Raw genomic sequence first — 23,730 nt, 5'->3', positions numbered from 1 at the left:
CTTCAGAGTCTGGTCAGCAGGCAGCGTGTTGTCATTGTATGATGTCACAAACTTAAAGTCACTGGTTCTTGAACCTGTGGTCAGGTATGCATCATAATTGTAAGTGCTGCGTAAAGTTCCTGTGCCATCAACATCTGCGTAATTAGGAGGGAGATAACCACTGGGGATGGCAACTGCTCCATCAAACAACAGTCTGGGCTTTCTCCTGCGACAAAACCTCAAACCCAGGATGATGATGATGAAAGTCAGAAAAAACGTAGACATAGACACCAGCGCGATGATCAGATAAGAGGTCAGTTTGGAATTCTTCTCATCATAAGACAGATCTTTCAGTTCTGGCACCTCCGCCAAGTTATCAGAAATTAGTAAATACATGGAACAGGTGGCAGACAGAGAGGGCTGTCCGTTATCTTTCACTGCCACTACAAGGTTCTGTTTCATGCTGTCAGATTCAGAAATGTCTCGCTGTGTCCTGATCTCTCCGCTGTGGACACCAATGGTAAAAAGTCCCGGATCAGTGGATTTGAATATATGATAGGACAGCCAGGCGTTCTGTCCAGAGTCCGCGTCCACCGCGATCACTTTGGACACCAGAGAGCCTCCGTGTGCAGCTTTGGGGACCAGCTCGGTCATGAAGGAGTTGCCCTCCAGGGAGGGATACAGGATCTGAGGAGAGTTGTCATTCACATCTGAGATGAACACACTCACGGTCACGTTGCTGCTGAGTGGAGGAGAACCGTTGTCTCTGGCCATCACGTGGACTTTAAAACTCCTGAACTGTTCATAATCAAACGACCTCACAGCATGGATCACACCCGTGTCTCCGTTCACAGACAGATAGGAGGACACCGGGGCACCGTTCACCTCACCAGCTAACAGAGAATAAACCACTGTACCGTTCTGTCTCCAGTCGGGGTCTCGAGCACTAACGGAACATAAAGTGGAGCCAGGTTTGTTATTCTCACTCACATATGCGCTGTACAACTGCTTATCAAACACAGGTGGGTTGTCGTTGATGTCAGCTACAGATAACTGAACACTTTTAGAAGAGGACAGTGGTGGAGAGCCCTCGTCAGTGGCAGTGATTGTAATGTTGTAATCAGACACTAGTTCACGGTCCAGTTTCCCTGTGGTCACCAGAGAATAATAGTTTTTAATAGAAGGAACCAACTTAAAGGGGACACCCTGCTGAATGGAGCAGCGGACCTGTCCATTATATTCAGAGTCTCTGTCCTGCACGTTAATGATGCCCACCTCTGTACCAGGTGGCACATTCTCAGGTATGGGATTTGACAGTGTCTTCAGGTATATAAATGGTGTATTATCATTTACATCAGTCACATCTATTAAAACTCTAGCATAAGATGTTAGTCCTAAACCATCTTTGGCTTTTACCCTCATTTCAAAAAAACTTCTTTCTTCATAGTCAATTACACCAGTTACTTTAATTTCTCCCGTTTTGGAATCAATGGAAAATACATTTATGTCGTTGTCAGACACATGGCCAAACTGATATGCTACATCTCCATTCACTCCTTCGTCTGCATCTGTGGCACTGACTTTAATCACTGTTGTATCTAAAGGAGAGTTTTCAGGCAGACTGGCTTTATAAACGGCCTGGCTGAACTCTGGGGCGTTATCATTAGCATCCAGCACAGTGACGTGTATGGCTACGGTACCGGATCTCTGAGGAGATCCACCGTCCAAAGCTGTGAGGAGTAAATTAATCTCCTTTTGTTTCTCTCGATCAAGTTTATTCTGTAGAACAAGTTCAACTCTATTGCTATCAACAGCCAGAATAAAGTTGTCGTTCTTATGTAGGCTGTATCTTTGCACATCATTTTGACCAATATCTGCGTCATGGGCCTCTTCAATTGAGAAGCGGTTACCCTTCTCTGCTGACTCGCTTATTTCCATTCTTATCAAATTTTCGTTAAATTGCGGTGCATTGTCGTTCACATCTTGAATATGCAGACTTACATGGTGAAGCTCCAAAGGATTTTCTAACACCAGATCTACTTTTAGAACACAAGAAGGTTTCTTCCCGCAAAGGCTTTCCCTGTCAATTCTCTCCGATGTGATCAAATCTCCGGTTCTCATATTAATTTCACAGTACCTTTTCCGAGATCCTTCAAAATCAACACGGGCTTGTCGTGAAGCTAAGGTTCCAAAATTAACACTGAGGTCCTTCGCGACGTTTCCAATGACATAGTCTCGTTTCATTTCTTCTGGAATAGAGTAACTCAGGTCCCCATAAACCAGGCGCAGCGTTACAACAAACAAAGCAGACCGGAGAATCAGTCTTAACCCTGAAAATCCTTTGTCTCCCATCCTGATACAAAAACGTGACCGCAGTGCTTCTGATGCACTTTCCAGAGCAAAAACAACAACGTGATTCGTAAACGATTCAACAATCCAAAGTGTAATATCACGATGAAACACGGAGAAACATGTCTGCAAACGTAACTGGTTCTCAGGGAATTACAGTCGACATCTGTGTAGTAGCAGTGGGTGGAGTGGTGTGTGTGTCAGTGTGCTATCAGCCAACAGCGACACCACGAGTTGCCTTTTATCCTCACACTAGGTGATTAAATATGTTTGTCGATGTCTGAAAACACAAGTCATGTTCACTTATCGTTAAATAAACGTTGAATTGGTGTTTCAAAACACAAGCTAATTGAAAACACCAAAACTACGAGAAATCGCTAACTAAAAGAAAAAAATAGTGTTTCACGATTTACTGGTGACAATTAACATCATAGCACTTGTGCATGAAGAACAGTAACAAGTACCTCCCCAGTAACCATTTTATAATCAGTTTGTAACTACAAACAATTAACGAGTGTATATAGTGGCAAACAAGAAATGTCTACACACATGTGATAAAATGTCATTCGTTTACCTCAGGCACATAACCTATACACAGGCTCATCATATAACACATCTTGTGTTCTTCGTTCACAGAACACAACTGAACTGAAGAGCATTTGATTTGCGGGCCGAACGTTCTAGATACAATTAAGCTAATGTTTCTTCATCGTTGTGAAAGGAAGAAGAAATGAAAAAACAAACTGTTTTATGTAGATATTGCTATTATTTTGAAGGTCACATAGATAAACCTGACAGAAAATTCTGTTAAGACTGTTTTACCTACGCTAATACCAGGTTAACAATCACTCAATGTAAAATGGTATACCTGACTACTTCATATTCAGAGCTGAGCTCGGCAAAAATAAAAAGAATTCAGTAAGTAACAACACGAATGTCTATTATAATTATTATCAATATTATTAATAATATCAATGGTCGCAGACAATTACTAGAAATGACGTCGATTTAAATGAAAGAGCACAACTATAGAGAGAGTGCGCGCGAGAGAGAGGGAAAGACAGGGAGACAGAGAGAGGGGGAGAGAGAGAACAATTACAGTGAGTGGGTCTCTGGGGCCCTGAGGAATATTTCAGCACCAAAGAAAGTTAATTTGAGATTTGGCAGGACCAACCACGCAAAGATACAAAATGCGTTTCTGCTATACGCGCAGCCACGTGCTCTTCAATAGTGTGAATTAGTTATTTTGATAAAAGCAAACAATTACAATAAGTTAACCATGGCATAAGTCCGCATTGTTTTATACTGTATAGTTTGCTAAAGAATGAGTTATTTCATTAAATCTTTTTGCCACAAGGACCCAGAAAAACATGTAACAACAATATACAAAATTACGAAAAATAGCACCCGCAAATAACAAACTAAGATGTAAGTTACACGATAAGTAAAGAAAAAAGAAAAATAGTCGAGATCAACATGCCGTAAGGTATTTCTGAATGAAAGTTTTCATCATATGGTAAGCAATTCATGGTAAACGACAATACTACCTGTGCAAGATAAAGACATAAACAACGGTCTTACAAATATTTTTTTTAAAAAACAAAAAGAAACACAACAAAAAGTGTAGGAACCAGAGGAAAGATTTGTGAGTGTCTTACCTCAATAGATTGACCCAGAGTGTCAAATGGATCAGCAAAGTCTGATGGACTTTTCTTCAGAGTCTGGTCAGCAGGCAGCGTGTTGTCATTGTATGATGTCACAAACTTAAAGTCACTGGTTCTTGAACCTGTGGTCAGGTACGCGTCATAATTGTAAGTGCTGCGTAAAGTTCCTGTGCCATCAACATCTGCGTAATTAGGAGGGAGATAACCGCTGGGGATGGCAACTGCTCCGTCAAACAACAGTCTGGGCTTTCTCCTGCGACAAAACCTCAAACCCAGGATGATGATAATGAAAGTCAGAAAAAACGTGGACACAGACACCAGCGCGATGATCAGATAAGAGGTCAGTTTGGAATTGCTCTCATTATAAGACAGATCCTTCAGTTCTGGCACCTCAGCCAAGTTATCAGAAATGAGTAAATACATGGAACAGGTGGCAGACAGAGAGGGCTGTCCGTTATCTTTCACTGACACTACAAGGTTCTGTTTCATGCTGTCAGATTCAGAAATGTCCCGCTGTGTCCTGATCTCTCCGCTGTGGACACCAATGGTAAAAAGTCCCGGATCAGTGGATTTGACTATTTGATAGGACAGCCAGGCGTTCTGTCCGGAGTCTGCGTCCACCGCGATCACTTTGGACACCAGAGAGCCTCCGTGTGCAGCTTTGGGGACCAGCTCGGTCATGAAGGAGTTGCCCTCCGGGGAGGGGTACAGGATCTGAGGAGAGTTGTCATTCACATCTGAGATGAACACACTCACGGTCACGTTGCTGCTGAGGGGAGGAGAACCGTTGTCTCTGGCCATCACGTGGACTTTAAAACTCTTGAACTGTTCATAATCAAACGACCTCACAGAGTGGATCACACCCGTGTCTCCGTTCACAGACAGATAGGAGGACACCGGGGCACCGTTCACCTCACTAGCTAACAGAGAATAAACCACTGTACCGTTCTGTCTCCAGTCGGGGTCTCGAGCACTAACGGAACATAAAGTGGAGCCAGATTTGTTATTCTCACTCACAGATGCGCTGTACGATTGTTCCTCAAACACAGGTGGGTTGTCGTTGATGTCAGCTACAGATAACTGAACACTTTTAGAAGAGGACAGAGGTGGAGAGCCCTCGTCAGTGGCAGTGATTGTAATGTTGTAATCAGACACTAGTTCGCGGTCTAGTTGTCCAGTGGTCACCAGAGAATAATAGTTTTTAATAGACGGAACTAACTTAAAGGGGACACCCTGCTGGATGGAGCAGCGGACCTGCCCGTTATTCTCAGAGTCTTTGTCCTGCACGTTAATGATTCCCACCTCTGTACCAGTTGGCACATTCTCGTGAATGGGATTTGACAGTGACTTCAGGTATATATCTGGCGAGTTGTCATTATTATCAATAACATCTATTATAACTTTGGCATAAGATGTTAACCCTAAACCATCTTTAGCCTGCACTTTCATTTCAAAAGAACTTTTTTCTTCATAGTCAATCAAACCACACACTTTAATTTCTCCAGTTTTAGGATTAATAGAGAAAACTTTATCATCGCTGTCAGATATATGACCGAAGTCATACGTTACATCTCCATTCACTCCTTCGTCTGCATCTGTGGCACTGACTTTAATCACTGCTGTATCTAAAGGACAGTTTTCAGGCAGACTGGCTTCATAAACGGCCTGGCTGAACACTGGGGCGTTATCATTAGCATCCAGCACAGTGACGTGTATGACTACGGTACCTGATCTCTGAGGAGATCCACCGTCCAAAGCTGTGATGAGTAAATTAATCTCCTTTTGCTTTTCTCGATCGAGTTTATTTTCCAGTACAAGATCGACGTTGTTGTTGTCAACTGATAAAATGAAATGGTTGTTCTTTTGTAAGATGTACCTTTGCACAGCATTTTGACCTATATCTGCGTCATGGGCCTGCTCTATTGGAAATCGACTTCCCCTTTCTGCTAACTCGCTTATTTCCATTTCAATTAAATGATCTTTGAATTGTGGAGAGTTGTCATTTATGTCTTGAATATGAAGACTAACACGATGAAGCTCCAACGGATTTTCCAAAACTAGATCTGCTTTTAACACACAGGAAGGTTTCTTGCCACAAAGGTTCTCTCTGTCAATTCTGTCCATCGTAGTAAAATCCCCAGTACTAATGTTAATGTCGCAATACATTTTACGAAATCCTTCAAAATCAACACGGGCCTGTCGTGAAGAAAAACTTCCACGGTCAATACCGAGATCCTTAGCTATATTTCCAATAACGAAGTCGCGTTTCATCTCTTCGGCAAAAGAATAACTCAGATCCCCGCTTACGAGGCGCATCGTTACAATAAACGTAGCAAGGCAATAGATCGGGCCTGAAAATCCTTTGTCTCTCATCCTGAAATGAAACGTCTTCCGCTTGTTTATCTGGCTATTTAGAGCGAAACAACATATGTATCCCAAATCAGTCAGAAATCCAATAGTCCACACCAGTTTATACAGAACTATGTCCCAGGATTTAGCGTTTCTGATAAATGAAAAAAAAAAACTGAATTCATGATGGGTGGAGTGCTGCATGTTCTTTTTCTTCCAGCCAACAGTGACACCATGTGTCTTTTTAACTTCACATCCGCGTTTGAATAAAACTTCAAGTCAAAAAAGAAAGAAAGAAAGAAAGAAAGAAAGAAAGAAAGAAAGAAAGAAAGAAAGAAAGAAAGAAAGAAAGAAAGAAAGAAAGAAATCGCATGAAGGTAGTGTTTACTCCTGTCGATACACTAAATTGGAATAGCGAATTATGTTCTCGGTATATTATAATGAAAATAAACTAAACAGTACATGAAATATCAGCAATTATAGCTACAGAATACAAATGACAAGGCTCAGAACCATGGACAGCGGCAGAGAAAATACTTAGACCGTTTTTATACAGAAAAGACAAATGCTGCAACAGTCGCACACACACACAGTTAGAAAAAAGCAATTGAAATGGCAATTTCAATCATTTATTTCCGATTTATAGCAACTACGTTCATTAAAATATAGATAAGCAACAAATCAGAAGTAGACATAGTCTTTTTGCGGAAAGTCCGTCCTTATACTAGAGTAGACATTATTAGAATGATGCATCGATGTACAAGTGTCATCTTACTGCTGATGGACGTGACTATAATTAAACACATTACATGCATTTTTGTACATTGACTCACAGCTTTATAACATATGCTCAACACCGTTCGGGAGGTCACGAGATAAACCTGAGGTCGTGTAACTTAAAACGGAAACGCACGCACGCGGTCGGACATCTATATGTGAACTTGGTGTTATGTTTGACTTTTTAAATGCTGAAGTGATGACACCACTTTGAACACAAACAACATGAAGCGTTGAAAGGGAAATCTCTTAATGGCTAAACTCCAGCTATTCATAACCATGAAGACAAGACAGTACCTTTATGAAATCTGCAACAATACACTGCGTTGTACAAGCTTCATATGGTATTTCTTTATCTGAGACAAAAAGCAAACAAAGTACTACTTGTCCAAGTATGGAACGCCAGGACTGACATAATAAATTAATTATACCATTAAATAATTGATTAAATGTGGCAGTAATTAATTACAATTGGAAATAATTAATTAAATAAATATTTTTGACACATTTAATTAATTAAATAATTATTGCCACATTTAATTAATTATTTAATAGTATAATTAATTTATTATGTCAGTCCTGGCGTTCCATATCCAAGCAGCAAAGGAAATATCAAAGTAAAGTACAAGTCAGTCAACACTGCACTTCTTTGAATTTGAAACTGAACTTCTTTCTTAATGTCATCCATGAGTTGTGGACTACAACAGTCTCACCGGGAACACACGACACCTATTCATTTTTACAGAGTCAGTGCTGCAAATGTTAGTAGCTAACCAGTATTAATGAGCTCGCTGGCATTTGACAACCACCTAACAAATCCGTATGTTTGTTGGTTTTAAGTTTCATGTTAGTGTAGTGGGTTAGATTTTGTAGAAGATGTTTTGTTCCTACATGGTGTCTGTGAACGCAGCGTGAACATTTAATGGTACCCTAGCGATCTAATCAGAGGTTAGCTATGAGGAGCAGCTGTGGCCTATTCACTGATTTAGCGTTTGGTACTCATTTCTCCCATATATGGTGACGATCACAGCCTGATCTTAACGTTGCAGATCAAATTCAGTCGAGTGGTTAGTAGGATCCTCGTATGAAGTCTGCAGTTTAGTTAATAATAGCGTGGACCAAGGATAACTGTTCTTTTCTCTTATTATAGGTACCCTGCTGCCATCTTGTTGAGTCTTGTTATTTCTCGTTGTTGTTTTCAGTGTCCTCTAGTGCCTTGTTTTGTTTTAACTTTGCTTTGTTTTATCATGTTTAATCTTGTCCTGTGCCGTTTGTGCCACACCGCACTTTGTTGGGGCCAAGCGTGGGTGCGCCTGATGCTGCATTTCTGTGGTATTTTAAAGGTTTTATATGTAGATGCATACACTCCTCTTCTGTTTATTTTTCCCTGAGTAGTTCCCTATTTCTTGCTTGCTTTATCGGTTTATTTCACTATAGGTTTATTTCACTTTAGGTTTAGAGACGGACGCTTGCTGGGGGGCTAGGCACATTTGGTCAGGTTGCCTCTTATGCATGCGAGTCTAAACGCCGGGATACGATTATAAAGCGCCTTTAGTTGCAGTGACAACTGCAATGCGAGGTGACGAGTGAGTAACTGGTGGCAGTCCTTGGGCACTACTCCCTGTAGGTTGCCTCCCAAAGTGACCTGTATTTAACTATATTAATTGGCTTTTTGTTGAGCTGCTATTTTACTTGGAGCAACACAGTGAGTCTTGTAGTTTTAAGCCATGTCTGGTAGTGATGTTTTAGTTAAAGGTACAGTGGTATTGGAAGTCCTGCCACTAAATTTGCTGTTGTCTTTGTATCTCCACATTATTCAGATAATGCATTAAACAAACCTATTGACAATGACTTGCCACGCCTCTTCTTTGTCAATAACAAGCCCGTGTGTCTTTGTAACTGATAAAACCTTTGCACTGGTTAATGTGAAATTTCCTGGGGTGCAACTCCAACACCAGGTGGCGTTATCAGTTTAGTTACATTGTCAGTTTCCTTCTCTGGCGCCACAATGGGATAGAAATAAACATGTAGCGCTCACCATCCAACAGACTGTCAACACACCTTTGAGAACAACATTATAACATGCGGTAACACTAATGTATACCGAGGTACAATGTGGATGTACATGAGATGACAAAGAATTGAGCACAAGAAATGAGATTATCAATACTGACAGCAGGAAGTGATGAATATCTGACAGCTATTGTTTCGGTAGTTTAAAAAGTGATTTAGTCATTTTAATGCTACATTGATGATGATAATAATACCCATTAAACATAATTGTGATTTACGCACAGAACGTCCCTTCGACTGGTCACTTACTTCCCCGACTATCGCTACCGTAGGCGGCTAAACGTTTTGATTTGACGTCGGATGCACTTCCTGGCGCAAGCCCGGGGTTTCCCCTCTGTGCCTCTTTAAAAATAGGAGGGATCCGTTCCTTAAACAACGAATGCGTTAACCACTTCACCACAAAATTAACACGGGGACTTTCGAAATTACATGAACTAATAAGTAAATCTTGAGTATAGGACCTTTGTTCGTCTTTCATGTGAAAGATCATTAACAGTACTGGTGCCGCCATCAGTAAATCAGATGGTTTATGCGACAAAGTGTATCATCAATTTACTAATCATTACTTGTTAATTTAATGCCGTTGTTTATTTCGAGGTACTTTGCAGTGTTGTAAAAGCTGACCAGAAATCAGAGTGAAACTTGACTCGTCGTCAGAAGAGTCTAAAAAAATACACTGAAAGTTTCGGGTTGGAAATAAAAGGAAGTTGGTTACGTTCCAGTTTAATATTAATAGCTACGTTTCGCTATAAGCAACCCCCCAAGATTGACTTTGTTTGTAATATGATGAAAGGCGTTATTTTGAAAAAAATTTAAATTCATACACAAACACACAAAAAAATGCAAGAAAGGGGAGGTACTATAGGAAAGACCCTGTAAATAACAAGAAGCCTCAGGTTCTACTTATCAAAGACAATACTATAAATGTAAAAACTTAAAGACACAAAACACTGCAATTTTGATAACCCGGTTATTTCAGAATCCTACCTCTATTGAAGTATCGAGATCTTCAAATGGATCAGCAAAGTCTGATGGACTTTTCTTCAGAGTCTGGTCAGCAGGCAGCGTGTTGTCATTGTATGATGTCACAAACTTAAAGTCACTGGTTCTTGAACCTGTGGTCAGGTACGCGTCATAATTGTAAGTGCTGCGTAAAGTTCCTGTGCCATCAACATCTGCGTAATTAGGAGGGAGATAACCGCTGGGGATGGCAACTGCTCCGTCAAACAACAGTCTGGGCTTTCTCCTGCGACAAAACCTCAAACCCAGGATGATGATAATGAAAGTCAGAAAAAACGTGGACACAGACACCAGCGCGATGATCAGATAAGAGGTCAGTTTGGAATTGCTCTCATTATAAGACAGATCCTTCAGTTCTGGCACCTCAGCCAAGTTATCAGAAATGAGTAAATACATGGAACAGGTGGCAGACAGAGAGGGCTGTCCGTTATCTTTCACTGACACTACAAGGTTCTGTTTCATGCTGTCAGATTCAGAAATGTCCCGCAGTGTCCTGATCTCTCCGCTGTGGACACCAATAGTAAAAAGTCCCGGATCAGTGGATTTGACTATTTGATAGGACAGCCAGGCGTTCTGTCCAGAGTCCGCGTCCACCGCGATCACTTTGGACACCAGAGAGCCTCCGTGTGCAGCTTTGGGGACCAGCTCGGTCATGAAGGAGTTGCCCTCTAGGGAGGGGTACAGGATCTGAGGAGAGTTGTCATTCACGTCTGAGATGAACACACTCACGGTCACGTTGCTGCTGAGTGGAGGAGAACCGTTGTCTCTGGCCATCACGTGGACTTTAAAACTCCTGAACTGTTCATAATCAAACGACCTCACAGCGTGGATCACACCCGTGTCTCCGTTCACAGACAGATAGGAGGACACCGGGGCACCGTTCACCTCACCAGCTAACAGAGAATAAACCACTGTACCGTTCTGTCTCCAGTCGGGGTCTCGAGCACTAACGGAACATAAAGTGGAGCCAGGTTTGTTATTCTCACTCACATATGCGCTGTACGACTGCTTATCAAACACAGGTGGGTTGTCGTTGATATCAGCTACAGATAACTGAACACTTTTAGAAGAGGACAGAGGTGGAGAGCCCTCGTCAGTGGCAGTGATTGTAATGTTGTAATCAGACACTAGTTCACGGTCCAGTTGTCCTGTGGTCACCAGAGAATAATAGTTTTTAATAGAAGGAACCAACTTAAAGGGGACACCCTGCTGGATCGAACAGCGGACCTGCCCGTTATTCTCAGCGTCTCTGTCCTGCACGTTAATAATGCCCACCTCTGTACCAGGCGACACGTTTTCAGGAATGGAGTTAGACACCGATCCCAGAGAAACTGCTGGTGCATTGTCGTTTATGTCAGTAATCTCTATTATAACTTTGGCATATGATTTTAGTCCTAAACCATCCTTGGCTTGCACTGGGATTTCAAAAGAGCTTCTGTCTTCATAGTCAATTACACCAGTTACTCTAATTTCTCCCGTTTTGTGTTCAATAGTAAACACATTCATATTATCATCAGATATGTGCCCTAAGTCATACGTTACATCTCCATTCACTCCTTCGTCTGCGTCTGTCGCACTGACTTTAATCACTGGTGTATCTAAAGGAGAATTTTCAGGCAGACTGGCTTTATAAACGGCCTGGCTGAACACTGGGGCGTTATCATTGGCATCAACCACAGTGACGTGTATGACTACGGTGCCGGATCTCTGAGGAGATCCACCGTCCAAAGCTGTGAGAAGTAAATTCATTTCTTTTTGTCTCTCTCGATCAAGTTTATTCTCTAGTACGAGTTCAACCTTATTGCTGTCAGCAGCCAGAATAAAGATGTCGTTCTTTTGAAGCTCGTACCTTTGCACAGCATTTTGACCTATATCTGCGTCATGGGCCTGCTCTATTGAGAAGCGGCTACCCTTCTCGGTTGACTCGCTTATTTCCATCTCAATCAAATTTTCTCTGAATTTTGGCGAGTTGTCATTCACATCTTGAATATGAACACTTACACGATGGAGGTCCAAAGGATTTTGTAACACCAGATCCACTTGCACAACACATGAAGGTTTCTTGCCACAAAGGCTTTCTCTGTCGACTCTCTCCGATGTGATCAAATCTCCCGTTCTCAGATTAATGTCACAGTAACGCTTACGAGATCCATCAAAATCAATGCGAGCCTTTCGGGAAGACAAAGTCCTCAGATCAAGCCCAAGATCCTTAGCTATATTTCCAAGCACGGAGTCTCGTTTCATCTCCTCTTGAATATTATAACTTAGATCTCCATGAGCGATGCGCAGCGTTATAATAAAGGAGGCAAAGAAGATCGGCCCTGGTATTGAAAATCCTTTGTCTCCCACCCTGACTCGAAAAGAGCCCATCTTGCAGCAATTATACTGTCCACAGTTGCAAAGTGAAATCTATTCCAAAATACACAGCAATCCTTACAGCTTTACAGCAAGGTACGGGGTCCTGAAGGTTCGGATATATGCGTTTTTCCAGCAGTCTGCATTTGATATCTAATCAGTAAGTGGAGTGGGTGGAGTGGCAAGCGTTTATTTTCCGTTAGTCAACAGCGACACCACGAGTCACCTTTTAATCTCCTTAGTATTCAATTATTCACAAAAAAGTAAATCACTCCAAGACCGCTCTCGGCCATATTTAACAGTTGTGAATATTATTTAAAACACATTAAGCATTCCTTGCTAACTGTGCCTGAGTAAGATGCCGATGTCATGCCATAACAGTCATTTAAAATGATATTTGGTTTGTTACCCTCAAATGTATACTGTTTGAGCCTCAACAAACCCTAACATTCTTGAATTTAGTTTACATTTTTGTAATACACAAAAGTTCTAAGGTTCTCCTTTTTGAGACAATAAGCTGAGGTAACTGAATTACACAAACCTACAGTTTTGATTATTGAAATTCACATGGAATTTCGGAGATACCAAACAAGTCTCCAGATCCAGTTACTCCAAGAAACCCTGGATCGTATTTCAGGACCATGAACAGGTACTGTAAGATTTGGCATGGTTATTGGGCAATGTTGTCTCCTAAAATCAATGAGAGATAACTACTGTAAAGACTAATTTATTTTTAAAACTCTACCCAAAGCTAACTACTGCAAGGCTGCATCCGAAACTGAAGCTTTGTTTCCATCACATTGCCTAAAAAGTGCACCAGTTGACCCTGTCGAGACCTGGAAACGACATTATAAAAGAATGAGCAGGCTACTGCTGCACTCTAAATACACTTTTCCACTTTTCTTTAAACAAAATGTCATTGGCGCTCAATGCCACTGCTCAAAAGTTTCAGTGTCATGTTGAAATGTCGTTTTGCTTGAATGAAAAGCAAATTATTTTCATTTAATATATTTTTAAATTAGAAATGTTACAAATGTTATTTTATTTTTTAAAAACGAATTATTGGAAATAATTAGATTTTTTTTGTTGTTGGAATTTCTGTGTAGCTATTCAGAGGTCCATTTCCTGCAAGTAAAATATCTGTTTCAATTGCATGTGTTCACCTGTTGCTCATAAATCCCAGTTCAAATTCATCCCAAATTCAGTTATGTTAGCAAAGCCAAAAACTGTTAGATTACTTGGAGTTATTTGTCTGTGGGTTTAATTAATGCTAAAATGGCCCCATTTTTTTCTTAAACACTGAGTTGTTGTTCTTAATGACTGTTGCATAATGACTGAAACTAGCACCACTGAAGGAACAATGGGCTGGGAGTTGACTTTTGAAGTCCAGATGTAGTCTCCTATGTCTTAGCTGGTATGGTTCTCTATGCCACCAAATTTAGGGGAATGGTGGATGTGCAGGGGGTTACCTAGGACGTTGACACGTAGCAGGGGAAACTGTAGCCAAGAGAACTAACACTACACATAAAAAAGGTTTAAGAAGAGGTGATTGTGTTTTAACAGTCTGTTTGTAGAGTTGTCATGGTGATGATTAGACCTTGCGTTTTGGGGGTACACCGTCCCTTTAAGAGCCACCTTAAGCCAGACCATGCTTGTACTCAGGTTCGCGTCACGCTGCAAGCGGGAACACTAGAGAGTTAGAGGCTGCAAAAGTTTGCGCGGGTATCTACACGTGAGGTAAATGTGCTAGAAAAGTGTAAAATACTGCAAAATATTGTCGTCGGTGTTGTGGGAGACGGTAATTAGCCTAGGAAACTAAGTTTATTATGTGATGACTCCGTGTTTGTGATGATTTTTGTAGAATTCTGAACGTGCGACGGGTGTATGTTCAAGGGTTACCTGCTGTGAGCAGGATTGAAGAGCGGGTTGGTGTGAGTAATGACAGAGTGTCCTAACAGATTTCAGAGTTGTTAAGTTTACACTGTTGTTCACTTTGCACAACTTTTTATTTTTCTGTTTGATTCAGAGGGGAGATCACTTTCTGTGTGATTCCTGTGTGTGTACTTCGGCTGTGTAGAGAAATCAAAGTGAGTTCATGATGTTCTCCCTTAAAAAGTTAAAATGAAAGTTTACATTGTACTTTTTTGTCAGTTGAACTGTGAATTATGGGTTCCAAGGAACAATTTGTTTTATTTTTGTATATTTGTTTCTTGACAGGTCACTACTGTTGTCTATACTGATTGAGTTCTGATAGGAACTTTGATGTTGCTGTTGTCTCAGACCCTGAAAGGCAGTTTTATGTTGAGCCAGTGGAATAGTTAAATGTGACTGTTTTCACTCAAAAATATAAACTTAAAACTTTGGTTTCCTGAACACAGTTGGTGGAAAAAAATTATAGATAGATAGATAGATATTGCTTTTTTTCTTTGTACATTGTTTTCTTTACTTGTTGCACCTTTGTGGTCTTCCTACCTAATTTTGTTGTGCAAGAAACTGGACAATGACAATAAAAGTTCTAAGTCTAGGTTTATATGTTTATATATGTGGGAAAGAAGTTGCGTTTTTCTACCTCAGAAGATGTTGTGATGTCTTCAAACGGATCAGCAAAGTCTGATGGACTTTTCTTCAGAGTCTGGTCAGCAGGCAGCGTGTTGTCATTGTATGATGTCACAAACTTAAAGTCACTGGTTCTAGAACCTGTGGTCAGGTACGCGTCATAGTTGTAAGTGCTGCGTAAAGTTCCTGTGCCATCAACATCTGCGTAATTAGGAGGGAGATAACCGCTGGGGATGGCAACTGCTCCATCAAACAACAGTCTGGGCTTTCTCCTGCGACAAAACCTCAAACCCAGGATGATGATGATGAAAGTCAGAAAAAACGTGGACACAGACACCAGCGCGATGATCAGATAAGAGGTCAGTTTGGAATTGCTCTCATTATAAGACAGATCCTTCAGTTCTGGCACCTCAGCCAAGTTATCAGAAATAAGTAAATACATGGAACAGGTGGCAGACAGAGAGGGCTGTCCGTTATCTTTCACTGCCACTACAAGGTTCTGTTTCATGCTGTCAGATTCAGAAATGTCCCGGTGTGTCCTGATCTCTCCGCTGTGGACACCAATGGTAAAAAGTCCCGGATCTGTGGATTTGACTATTTGATAGGACAGCCAGGCGTTCTGTCCAGAGTCTGCGTCCACCGCGATCACTTTGGACACCAGAGAGCCTCCGTGTGCAGCTTTGGGGACCAGCTCGGTCATGAAGGAGTTGCCCTCCGGGGAGGGGTACAGGATCTGAGGAGAGTTGTCATTCACATCTGAGATGAACACACTCACGGTCACGTTGCTGCTGAGAGGAGGAGAACCGTTGTCTCTGGCCATCACGTGAACTTTGAAGCTCCTGAACTGTTCATAATCAAACGACCTCACAGCGTGGATCACACCCGTGTCTCCGTTCACAGACAGATAGGAGGACACCGGGGCACCGTTCACCTCACCAGCTAACAGAGAATAAACCACTGTACCGTTCTGTCTCCAGTCGGGGTCTCGAGCACTAACGGAACATAAAGTGGAGCCAGGTTTGTTATTCTCACTCACATATGCACTGTACGACTGCTCATCAAACACAGGTGGGTTGTCGTTGATATCAGCTACAGATAACTGAACACTTTTAGAAGAGGACAGAGGTGGAGAGCCCTCGTCAGTGGCAGTGATTGTAATGTTGTAATTGGACACTAGTTCGCGGTCCAATTGTCCTGTGGTCACCAGAGAATAATAGTTTTTAATAGAAGGAACCAACTTAAAGGGGACACCCTGCTGGATCGAACAGTGGACCTGCCCGTTATTCCCAGCGTCTCTGTCCTGAACATTAATAATGCCCACCTCTGTACCAGTTGGCACGTTCTCCGGTGTGGGGTTAGACACTGAATTTAGATATATAACTGGTGCATTATCATTTACATCAGTCACATCTATTAACACTTTGGCGTAAGAAGTTAGACCTAAACCATCTTTCGCTTCTGCTCTCATTTCAAAAGAATTTCTGTCTTCAAAGTCAATCACAGCAGTTACTTTAATTTCTCCCGTTTTAGGATCAATGGAAAATACATTTATGTCGTCGTCAGACACCTGACTTAAGTCATACGTTACATCTCCGTTCACTCCTTCGTCTCCGTCTGTGGCACTGACTTTAATCACTGGTGTATCTAAAGGACAGTTTTCAGGCAGACTGGCTTTATAAACGGCCTGGCTGAACACTGGGGCATTATCATTGGCATCCAGCACAGTGACGCGTATGACTACGGAACCGGATCTCTGAGGAGATCCACCGTCCAAAGCTGTGAGAAGTAAATTCATCTCGCTTTGTTTCTCTCTATCAAGAGTATTTTCTAGTATGAGTTCAACCTTGTTGCTGTCAACAGCCAGAATAAAGTTGTCGTTCTTTTGAAGCTCGTACCTTTGCACAGCATTTTGACCTATATCTGCGTCACGGGCCTGCTCTATTGAGAAGCGGTTACCCTTAACTGCTGACTCGCGTATTTCCATCTCAATCAAATTCTTTTTGAATTTTGGCGAGTTGTCGTTCACGTCTTGTATATGAAGACTTACACGATGAAGCTCTAACGGATTTTCTAACACCAGATCCACTTGCACAACACATGAAGGTTTCTTGGCACAGAGGCTTTCTCTGTCGATTCTCTCCAATGTGATCAGATCCCCCGTTCTCATATTAATATCACAGTAACGCTTATGAGTGCCCTCAAAAGTAACACGAGCCTTCCGGGAAGATAAAGTCCTCAAATCAAAACCGAGATCCTTTGCTATATTTCCAATTGCTGAGTCTCGTTTAATCTCCTCGGGAAAGGAATAGCTCAGATTTCCACAAACGAGGTGCAGTGTTACAAAAATGGAAGAAATGCAGAAGATCGGGCCTAGCGCTGAAAATCCTTTGTCCCGCATCTTGACAAAAATCGACCGTCAATTTCAAAGAAAATGTACTGTGCAGCACAAAAAAGAAGGTCGGACCAAGACAACTAAATGTTCGGTTATCTGGTAACAATTTGCGACATCTCTATCCGGGATTTTACCAGATTATCCAGACACTTTACAACTGATTTCGATGCAATAGTGGGTGGAGTGGCGAGAGATTATTTTCTGTTAGACAAGGGCGACACCACGAGTTACTTTATCATCTTCACACCAGAACGTATTGAAATATTTTCGCAATTTAAATCCGGATTGTGGCAGCAATTCATCATATTTAAATTACCTGTGATTATCAGCTTAAAACTTCCGTGTGATTTCTGCAATATAATAGACTAAGCACAGGATGAAGGTCTTCACTTCACAGGTATACCGTATGCCTGTCCGTGTAAACGAGATTTGGATTGTAACTTATACATGTAATGCCTTTGCTTTTGCTAGGTAAAAGTTTGCATAAACCGTATTCCTAAACATTATTATTGCGAAATGTTTAAATCTCCAAAAGAGAGGGCCAACATAACTTTGAGTGTATAAACACTGTACATTTTTAACAGTAAAAGAACACATTGTCCTAAAGTGCGTCAGGGCATTTGGATGAGTTACAATACATTATACATTTTGTTACATATGAAAATAATTAATATAACAGAAATGCGTTCTGAATAACCGAGACACAAAAATACATTTTCCTACTGGGCTGCGCGAGAACACCAGAAGAGCCTTTCAGTGCCACACAGAGCTGTTTTTACATTTTATCTTGTTAGGGCCAACTGTTTCAAGAGTATGTAATAATAATAATAATAATAATAATAATAATAATAATAATAATAATAATAATAATAATAATTCGTCCATTCATAGTCATGAAACGAAAACCATGCCTGGGCTGACACAGAGACAATATCCCGTTTTTAATTACACTTCCTAAGACCTTACCATCGATTAAACGTGGCAAAGTCTTGTAAGAATGTTCCATCAGTCCAGAAGCCTCTTACTTGTGGCGTCTCCTTTTTGTGCTGGGGTGTGAAGTTAACCACAGTTAACCATTCCACCTCCCAGGCGAGCATGATACAACAGAAGAGGTATGTATCGCGCTCTTCTCAATATTGGTAGTTTTGGACATAAACTATTCTCTGCCTCGAACTGTTTGCAAGGTAGAAATTGCTGGCATGTTGTGTCATCTGTTGCTGCTGGGTTGGGAAGCGCTCCTCTCCTGTCTAGGTGGAGTAGTTCAGTGGGCCTGGTATGTATTAGCTAACCTGTCCTCTGGGTTCGGCTTTGCATTTAAATTGCCGATTTATTAAATGTAATATGTCACTTTTCATATATGAAAGCTGCTGCCTCTCTTCAGGATAACTCGCTGTTGTGTTTCTCCGTTTTGTACTTCTCTTTGGTTCTCGTTTATGCTGCTTTATTTCTTTTTTTTGTTATGTTATGATTTGTTCACTGGCATTGTTTGCGTCAGCGGTGCTTCGCTCATCGCTCTGCCACTTCAGCTGCGACCGTGTTCGACATCCTAATTGAGACCTTAATTATTTTAATTTATGTAAGTTTCTGTACATGTCTGATGTAAGGTTAATGTTGCAATTATATTTATTTCACCAAGAATCGTTTAATTTATTTCGCTAGAACTGTTGTTACGTTAATGTAGCCTATTATAGGATTCCTTGGTGTAAAGTTACATTAAAGCATTAACGCCACCCACATGGTTGAATGTATAGAAATTTAAAAACTAGCTTTGTTTTGTTTTGGTTTGTGTGTGGTGGTGGTGGTGGTGGTGGGTGGGGGGGGGGGGGGGGGGGGGGGTATTGCTTTGTTTTAGAATACTAAGGTTGCATTTCCGAATTTCGGAACCTTGTCTCCTGCCACATCTTTAGTGGAACGAACCTGTGCGCCTTACTGGTGCTTTTAGTTATTTCGTTGAGTGAAATTCCCGAGCTGGCGATGGTGGCAATTTTTTCCTGCCATAACTATTGTGGGACTAGTGAATTTAAGGGGCAAACACTAAATACAGTTTCATACCCTCGTGTTGCGACAAACAACTTCGATTGACCGTGTAACGATGCCTCTTAGATTATAATTAGTGAAAGAACAATGTAGCCAGAGAAATATTAAAGACGTTTAACTTAAATGGAAAGGTTCTGAGCATCCCTACCTCATCAAAAGCCTCCACAACTTCAAACGGATCAGCAAAGTCTGATGGACTTTTCTTCAGAGTCTGGTCAGCAGGCAGCGTGTTGTCATTATACGATGTCACAAACTTAAAGTCACTGGTTCTTGAACCTGTGGTCAGGTACGCGTCATAGTTGTAAGTGCTGCGTAAAGTTCCTGTGCCATCAACATCTGCGTAATTAGGAGGGAGATAACCGCTGGGGATGGCAACTGCTCCGTCAAATAACAGTCTGGGCTTTCTCCTGCGACAAAACCTCAAACCCAGGATGATGATAATGAAAGTCAGAAAAAATGTGGACACAGACACCAGCGCGATGATCAGATAAGAAGTCAGTTTGGAATTGCTCTCATTATAAGACAGATCCTTCAGTTCTGGCACCTCAGCCAAGTTATCAGAAATAAGTAAATACATGGAACAGGTGGCAGACAGAGAGGGCTGTCCGTTATCTTTCACTGCCACTACAAGGTTCTGTTTCATGCTGTCAGATTCAGAAATGTCCCGCAGTGTCCTGATCTCTCCGCTGTGGACACCAATGGTAAAAAGTCCCGGATCAGTGGATTTGACTATTTGATAGGACAGCCAGGCGTTCTGTCCGGAGTCTGCGTCCACCGCGATCACTTTGGACACCAGAGACCCTCCGTGTGCAGCTTTGGGGACCAGCTCGGTCATGAAGGAATTGCCCTCTGGGGAGGGGTACAGGATCTGAGGAGAGTTGTCATTCACATCTGAGATGAACACACTCACGGTCACGTTGCTGCTGAGAGGAGGAGAACCATTGTCTCTGGCCATCACGTGGACTTTGAAGCTCCTGAACTGTTCATAATCAAACGACCTCACAGCGTGGATCACACCCGTGTCTCCGTTCACAGACAGATAGGAGGACACCGGGGCACCGTTCACCTCACCAGCTAACAGAGAATAAACCACTGTACCGTTCTGTCTCCAGTCGGGGTCTCGAGCACTAACGGAACATAAAGTGGAGCCAGGTTTATTATTCTCACTCACATATGCGCTGTACGACTGCTTATCAAACACAGGTGAGTTGTCGTTGATATCTGCTACAGATAACTGAACACTTTTAGAAGAGGACAGAGGTGGAGAGCCCTCGTCAGTGGCAGTGATTGTAATGTTGTAATCAGACACTAGTTCACGGTCCAATTGTCCTGTGGTCACCAGAGAATAATAGTTTTTAATAGAAGGAACCAACTTAAAGGGGACACCCTGCTGGATCGAACAGTGGACCTGCCCGTTATTCCCGGAGTCTCTGTCCTGCACATTAATAATGCCCACCTCTGTACCAGGTGGCACGTTCTCCGGTGTGGGGTTAGTGAGTGATTTTACAAATATCCCTGGTGCATTATCATTTACATCAGTCACATCTATTAACACTTTGGCGTAAGAAGTTAGACCTAAACCATCTTTCGCTTCTGCTCTCATTTCAAAAGAATTTCTGTCTTCAAAGTCAATCACAGCAGTTACTTTAATTTCTCCCGTTTTAGGATCAATTGAAAATACATTTATGTCGTCGTCAGACACCTGACTTAAGTCATACGTTACATCTCCGTTCAGTCTTTCGTCTGCGTCTGTCGCACTGACTTTAATCACTGTTGTATCTAAAGGACAGTTTTCAGGCAGACTGGCTTTATAAACGGCCTGGCTGAACACTGGGGCGTTATCATTGGCATCCAGCACAGTGACGCGTATGACTACGGAACCGGATCTCTGAGGAGATCCACCGTCCAAAGCTGTGAGAAGTAAATTCATCTCGCTTTGTTTCTCTCTATCAAGAGTGTTTTCCAGTACGAGTTCAACCTTGTTGCTGTCAACAGCCAGAATAAAGTTGTCGTTCTTTTGAAGCTCGTACCTTTGCACAGCATTTTGACCTATATCTGCGTCACGGGCCTGCTCTATTGAGAAGCGGTTACCTCTGTCTGCCGACTCGCTTATTTCCATCTCAATCAAATTCTTTTTGAATTTTGGCGAGTTGTCGTTCACGTCTTGTATATGAAGACTTACACGATGAAGCTCTAACGGATTTTCTAACACCAGATCCACTTGCACAACACATGAAGGTTTCTTGGCACAAAGGCTTTCTCTGTCGATTCTCTCCGGTGTGATCAGATCCCCCGTTCTCAGATTAATATTACAGTAGTTTTTACGAGATCCCTCAAAATCAACACGAGCTTTCCGGGAAGATAAAGTCATCAGATCAAAACCGAGATCCTTGGCTATATTTCCAATCACGGAGTCTCGTTTCATCTCCTCGGGAAAAGAATAGCTCAGATCTCCGTAAGCGAGCTGCAGTGTTACAACAAAGCAAGCAAAGCAGAAGATCGGGTCTACCGCCGGAAATCTTTTGCCGTCTGCCATCATGGGACAAAAGACCCGTAAGAAGGAGAAGAAATTGCTGTGTACAAAAACAAAGTATTATTCCAAAAAACATTAAAGATTTCTTAAAGGATGGAAACAAAATAGAATTCGTGCAACGAGCGGATTCCTCTGAACAACTATAACTGATATTTATGCAGTAATAGTGGGTGGAGATGAATGTGCTGCTTTTGTGCTAGCCCACAGCGGCACCAAGAGTTGTTTCTATCTAGTTACACTTACATGTCATCATATCAAGAGTCTCTAAACCCATATTTATTTATCATACGAAAAACAAATCTTCCTCGGAATGCTATTTTATCATTGATGAGCATCGCATACATTATGGTGTCAAATATTAAGTTTTAATTATGGCGCAAAACTAAACGTTTCAGCACCACGGTTACAGCTCTCTCTATTCTGTAGGTTTGACTGATTACAGATCCGGAGACAATCATGTGCAAAATGTGCTCACTTTGAATCATTTTGTTACAAGTGTTAACTCTTGAGAAATCTATGAAATCATATTGTGTTCCTGAAATGTAATCTAGGTAATATATTTATAGTAAAAATCTTCTGGTAAAAGATATGTATGATGTGCTTAAGGAATTCTACTTTTCCATTTCCATTTTTTAATAAAGTGTTCACATGACTTGATTGAATGAACATTTAAAATATTAAACGATTATTACTACAAGCAGGAACAGCAAAGGACTTGCGTAATAGAACCGAGTGGAAGTAGTAATATCAGAGATAAAAACACATTTAGAAGAAGAAAAAAAAATGTGCCTAGTTGTTTCAGGACCATGGACAGAGACAGCAGCATGCTGAGTAGCAAGTAGCACTGGCAGCCACTGACACTATAAAAATATCAGTACTGCTTTTTCTGAATTTACACTTTGTCCCAGTTGGGGCCCTTAGCTGTTACAGAATGCCAGGTTCCATAATGAGAAATGAGATTTGCTCGCTCTGTCTCTCTTTCTACAGAAAACAGTGTGTGAAACAATTCTCTGAGCTGCTTCTAATGCCATGTCAGCTTCACCACACCAAAACATTTCTTCTTCCTCCTTCCCCTAAATACTAGTTGTCATCTAGTAAATTTAAAAACAGAAAACTAAACTCTGACAGCACTGAAATTGCCTTTGGAGAGTCTGAAGATTCCTTTGAATACTAGATAGCACTATGGACTCAATTAAAGGGTGATGCGAACTATTTTGTCTTTAGTATTTAGGTTAACCTTTCAATCTACCCCTTTCTTATTTCTTACTTTTTGCATTCTCGATTGCGCTTGTGCATCTTCTCTTATTTAGGTCCCTCGCACTAGATATGTGAGCAGAAGGAGCCACAAAGTGAGACAATGAGAAAGGAGTAGATACTACAGCTTTAACAGAGACACACATACACACAAAGATTCAAGGAGAAAACTTTGATCTGAGGTCAAATAACTGAAACTACTTTTGAATACAAAGAAGCAGTAGTATGAAGAGTCCTCCTTCCATCATGGATTGTCTATTTCAGTTGTGTGTCACACCTATTTTATACACTCCTGGTATCCAGTGCAAAACACTTTGCAAATGGATGCATGAATGCCTCCTCTCTTCTGTCTTCCACATGCATTTCAGGAACTGAAACATTGTTTGTCATGG

General features: G+C 41.5%; 1 protein-coding gene across 4 annotated transcripts in view; it reads right to left on the bottom strand.

Annotated features, from left to right (window-relative positions):
- The window catches only part of LOC105940793 (protocadherin gamma-C5), a 315,331-nt gene extending 293,127 nt beyond the window's left edge, over nucleotides 1-22,204 (bottom strand). The window contains exon 1 of one of the 4 annotated variants that reach the window (XM_076873898.1): nucleotides 19,700-22,204. In XM_076873898.1, coding sequence (XP_076730013.1) covers nucleotides 19,700-22,090 — 2,391 coding nt within the window. In that variant the 5' untranslated portion in view covers nucleotides 22,091-22,204. Of the gene's footprint in view, nucleotides 1-10,178; nucleotides 12,682-19,699 lie in introns of those variants that run through there. The other 3 variants (XM_076873951.1, XM_076873867.1, XM_076873944.1) reach the window with 3 other exon arrangements.
- Between the last annotated feature and the right edge of the window lie 1,526 nt (nucleotides 22,205-23,730).

The sequence above is a fragment of the Maylandia zebra genome, linkage group LG2 (genome assembly GCF_041146795.1).
Source record: "Maylandia zebra isolate NMK-2024a linkage group LG2, Mzebra_GT3a, whole genome shotgun sequence".
Classification (NCBI taxonomy): domain Eukaryota; kingdom Metazoa; phylum Chordata; class Actinopteri; order Cichliformes; family Cichlidae; genus Maylandia; species Maylandia zebra.
The sequence above is the reverse complement of the archived record's forward strand: the minus strand, read 5'-3'. Positions and strand labels throughout refer to the sequence as shown.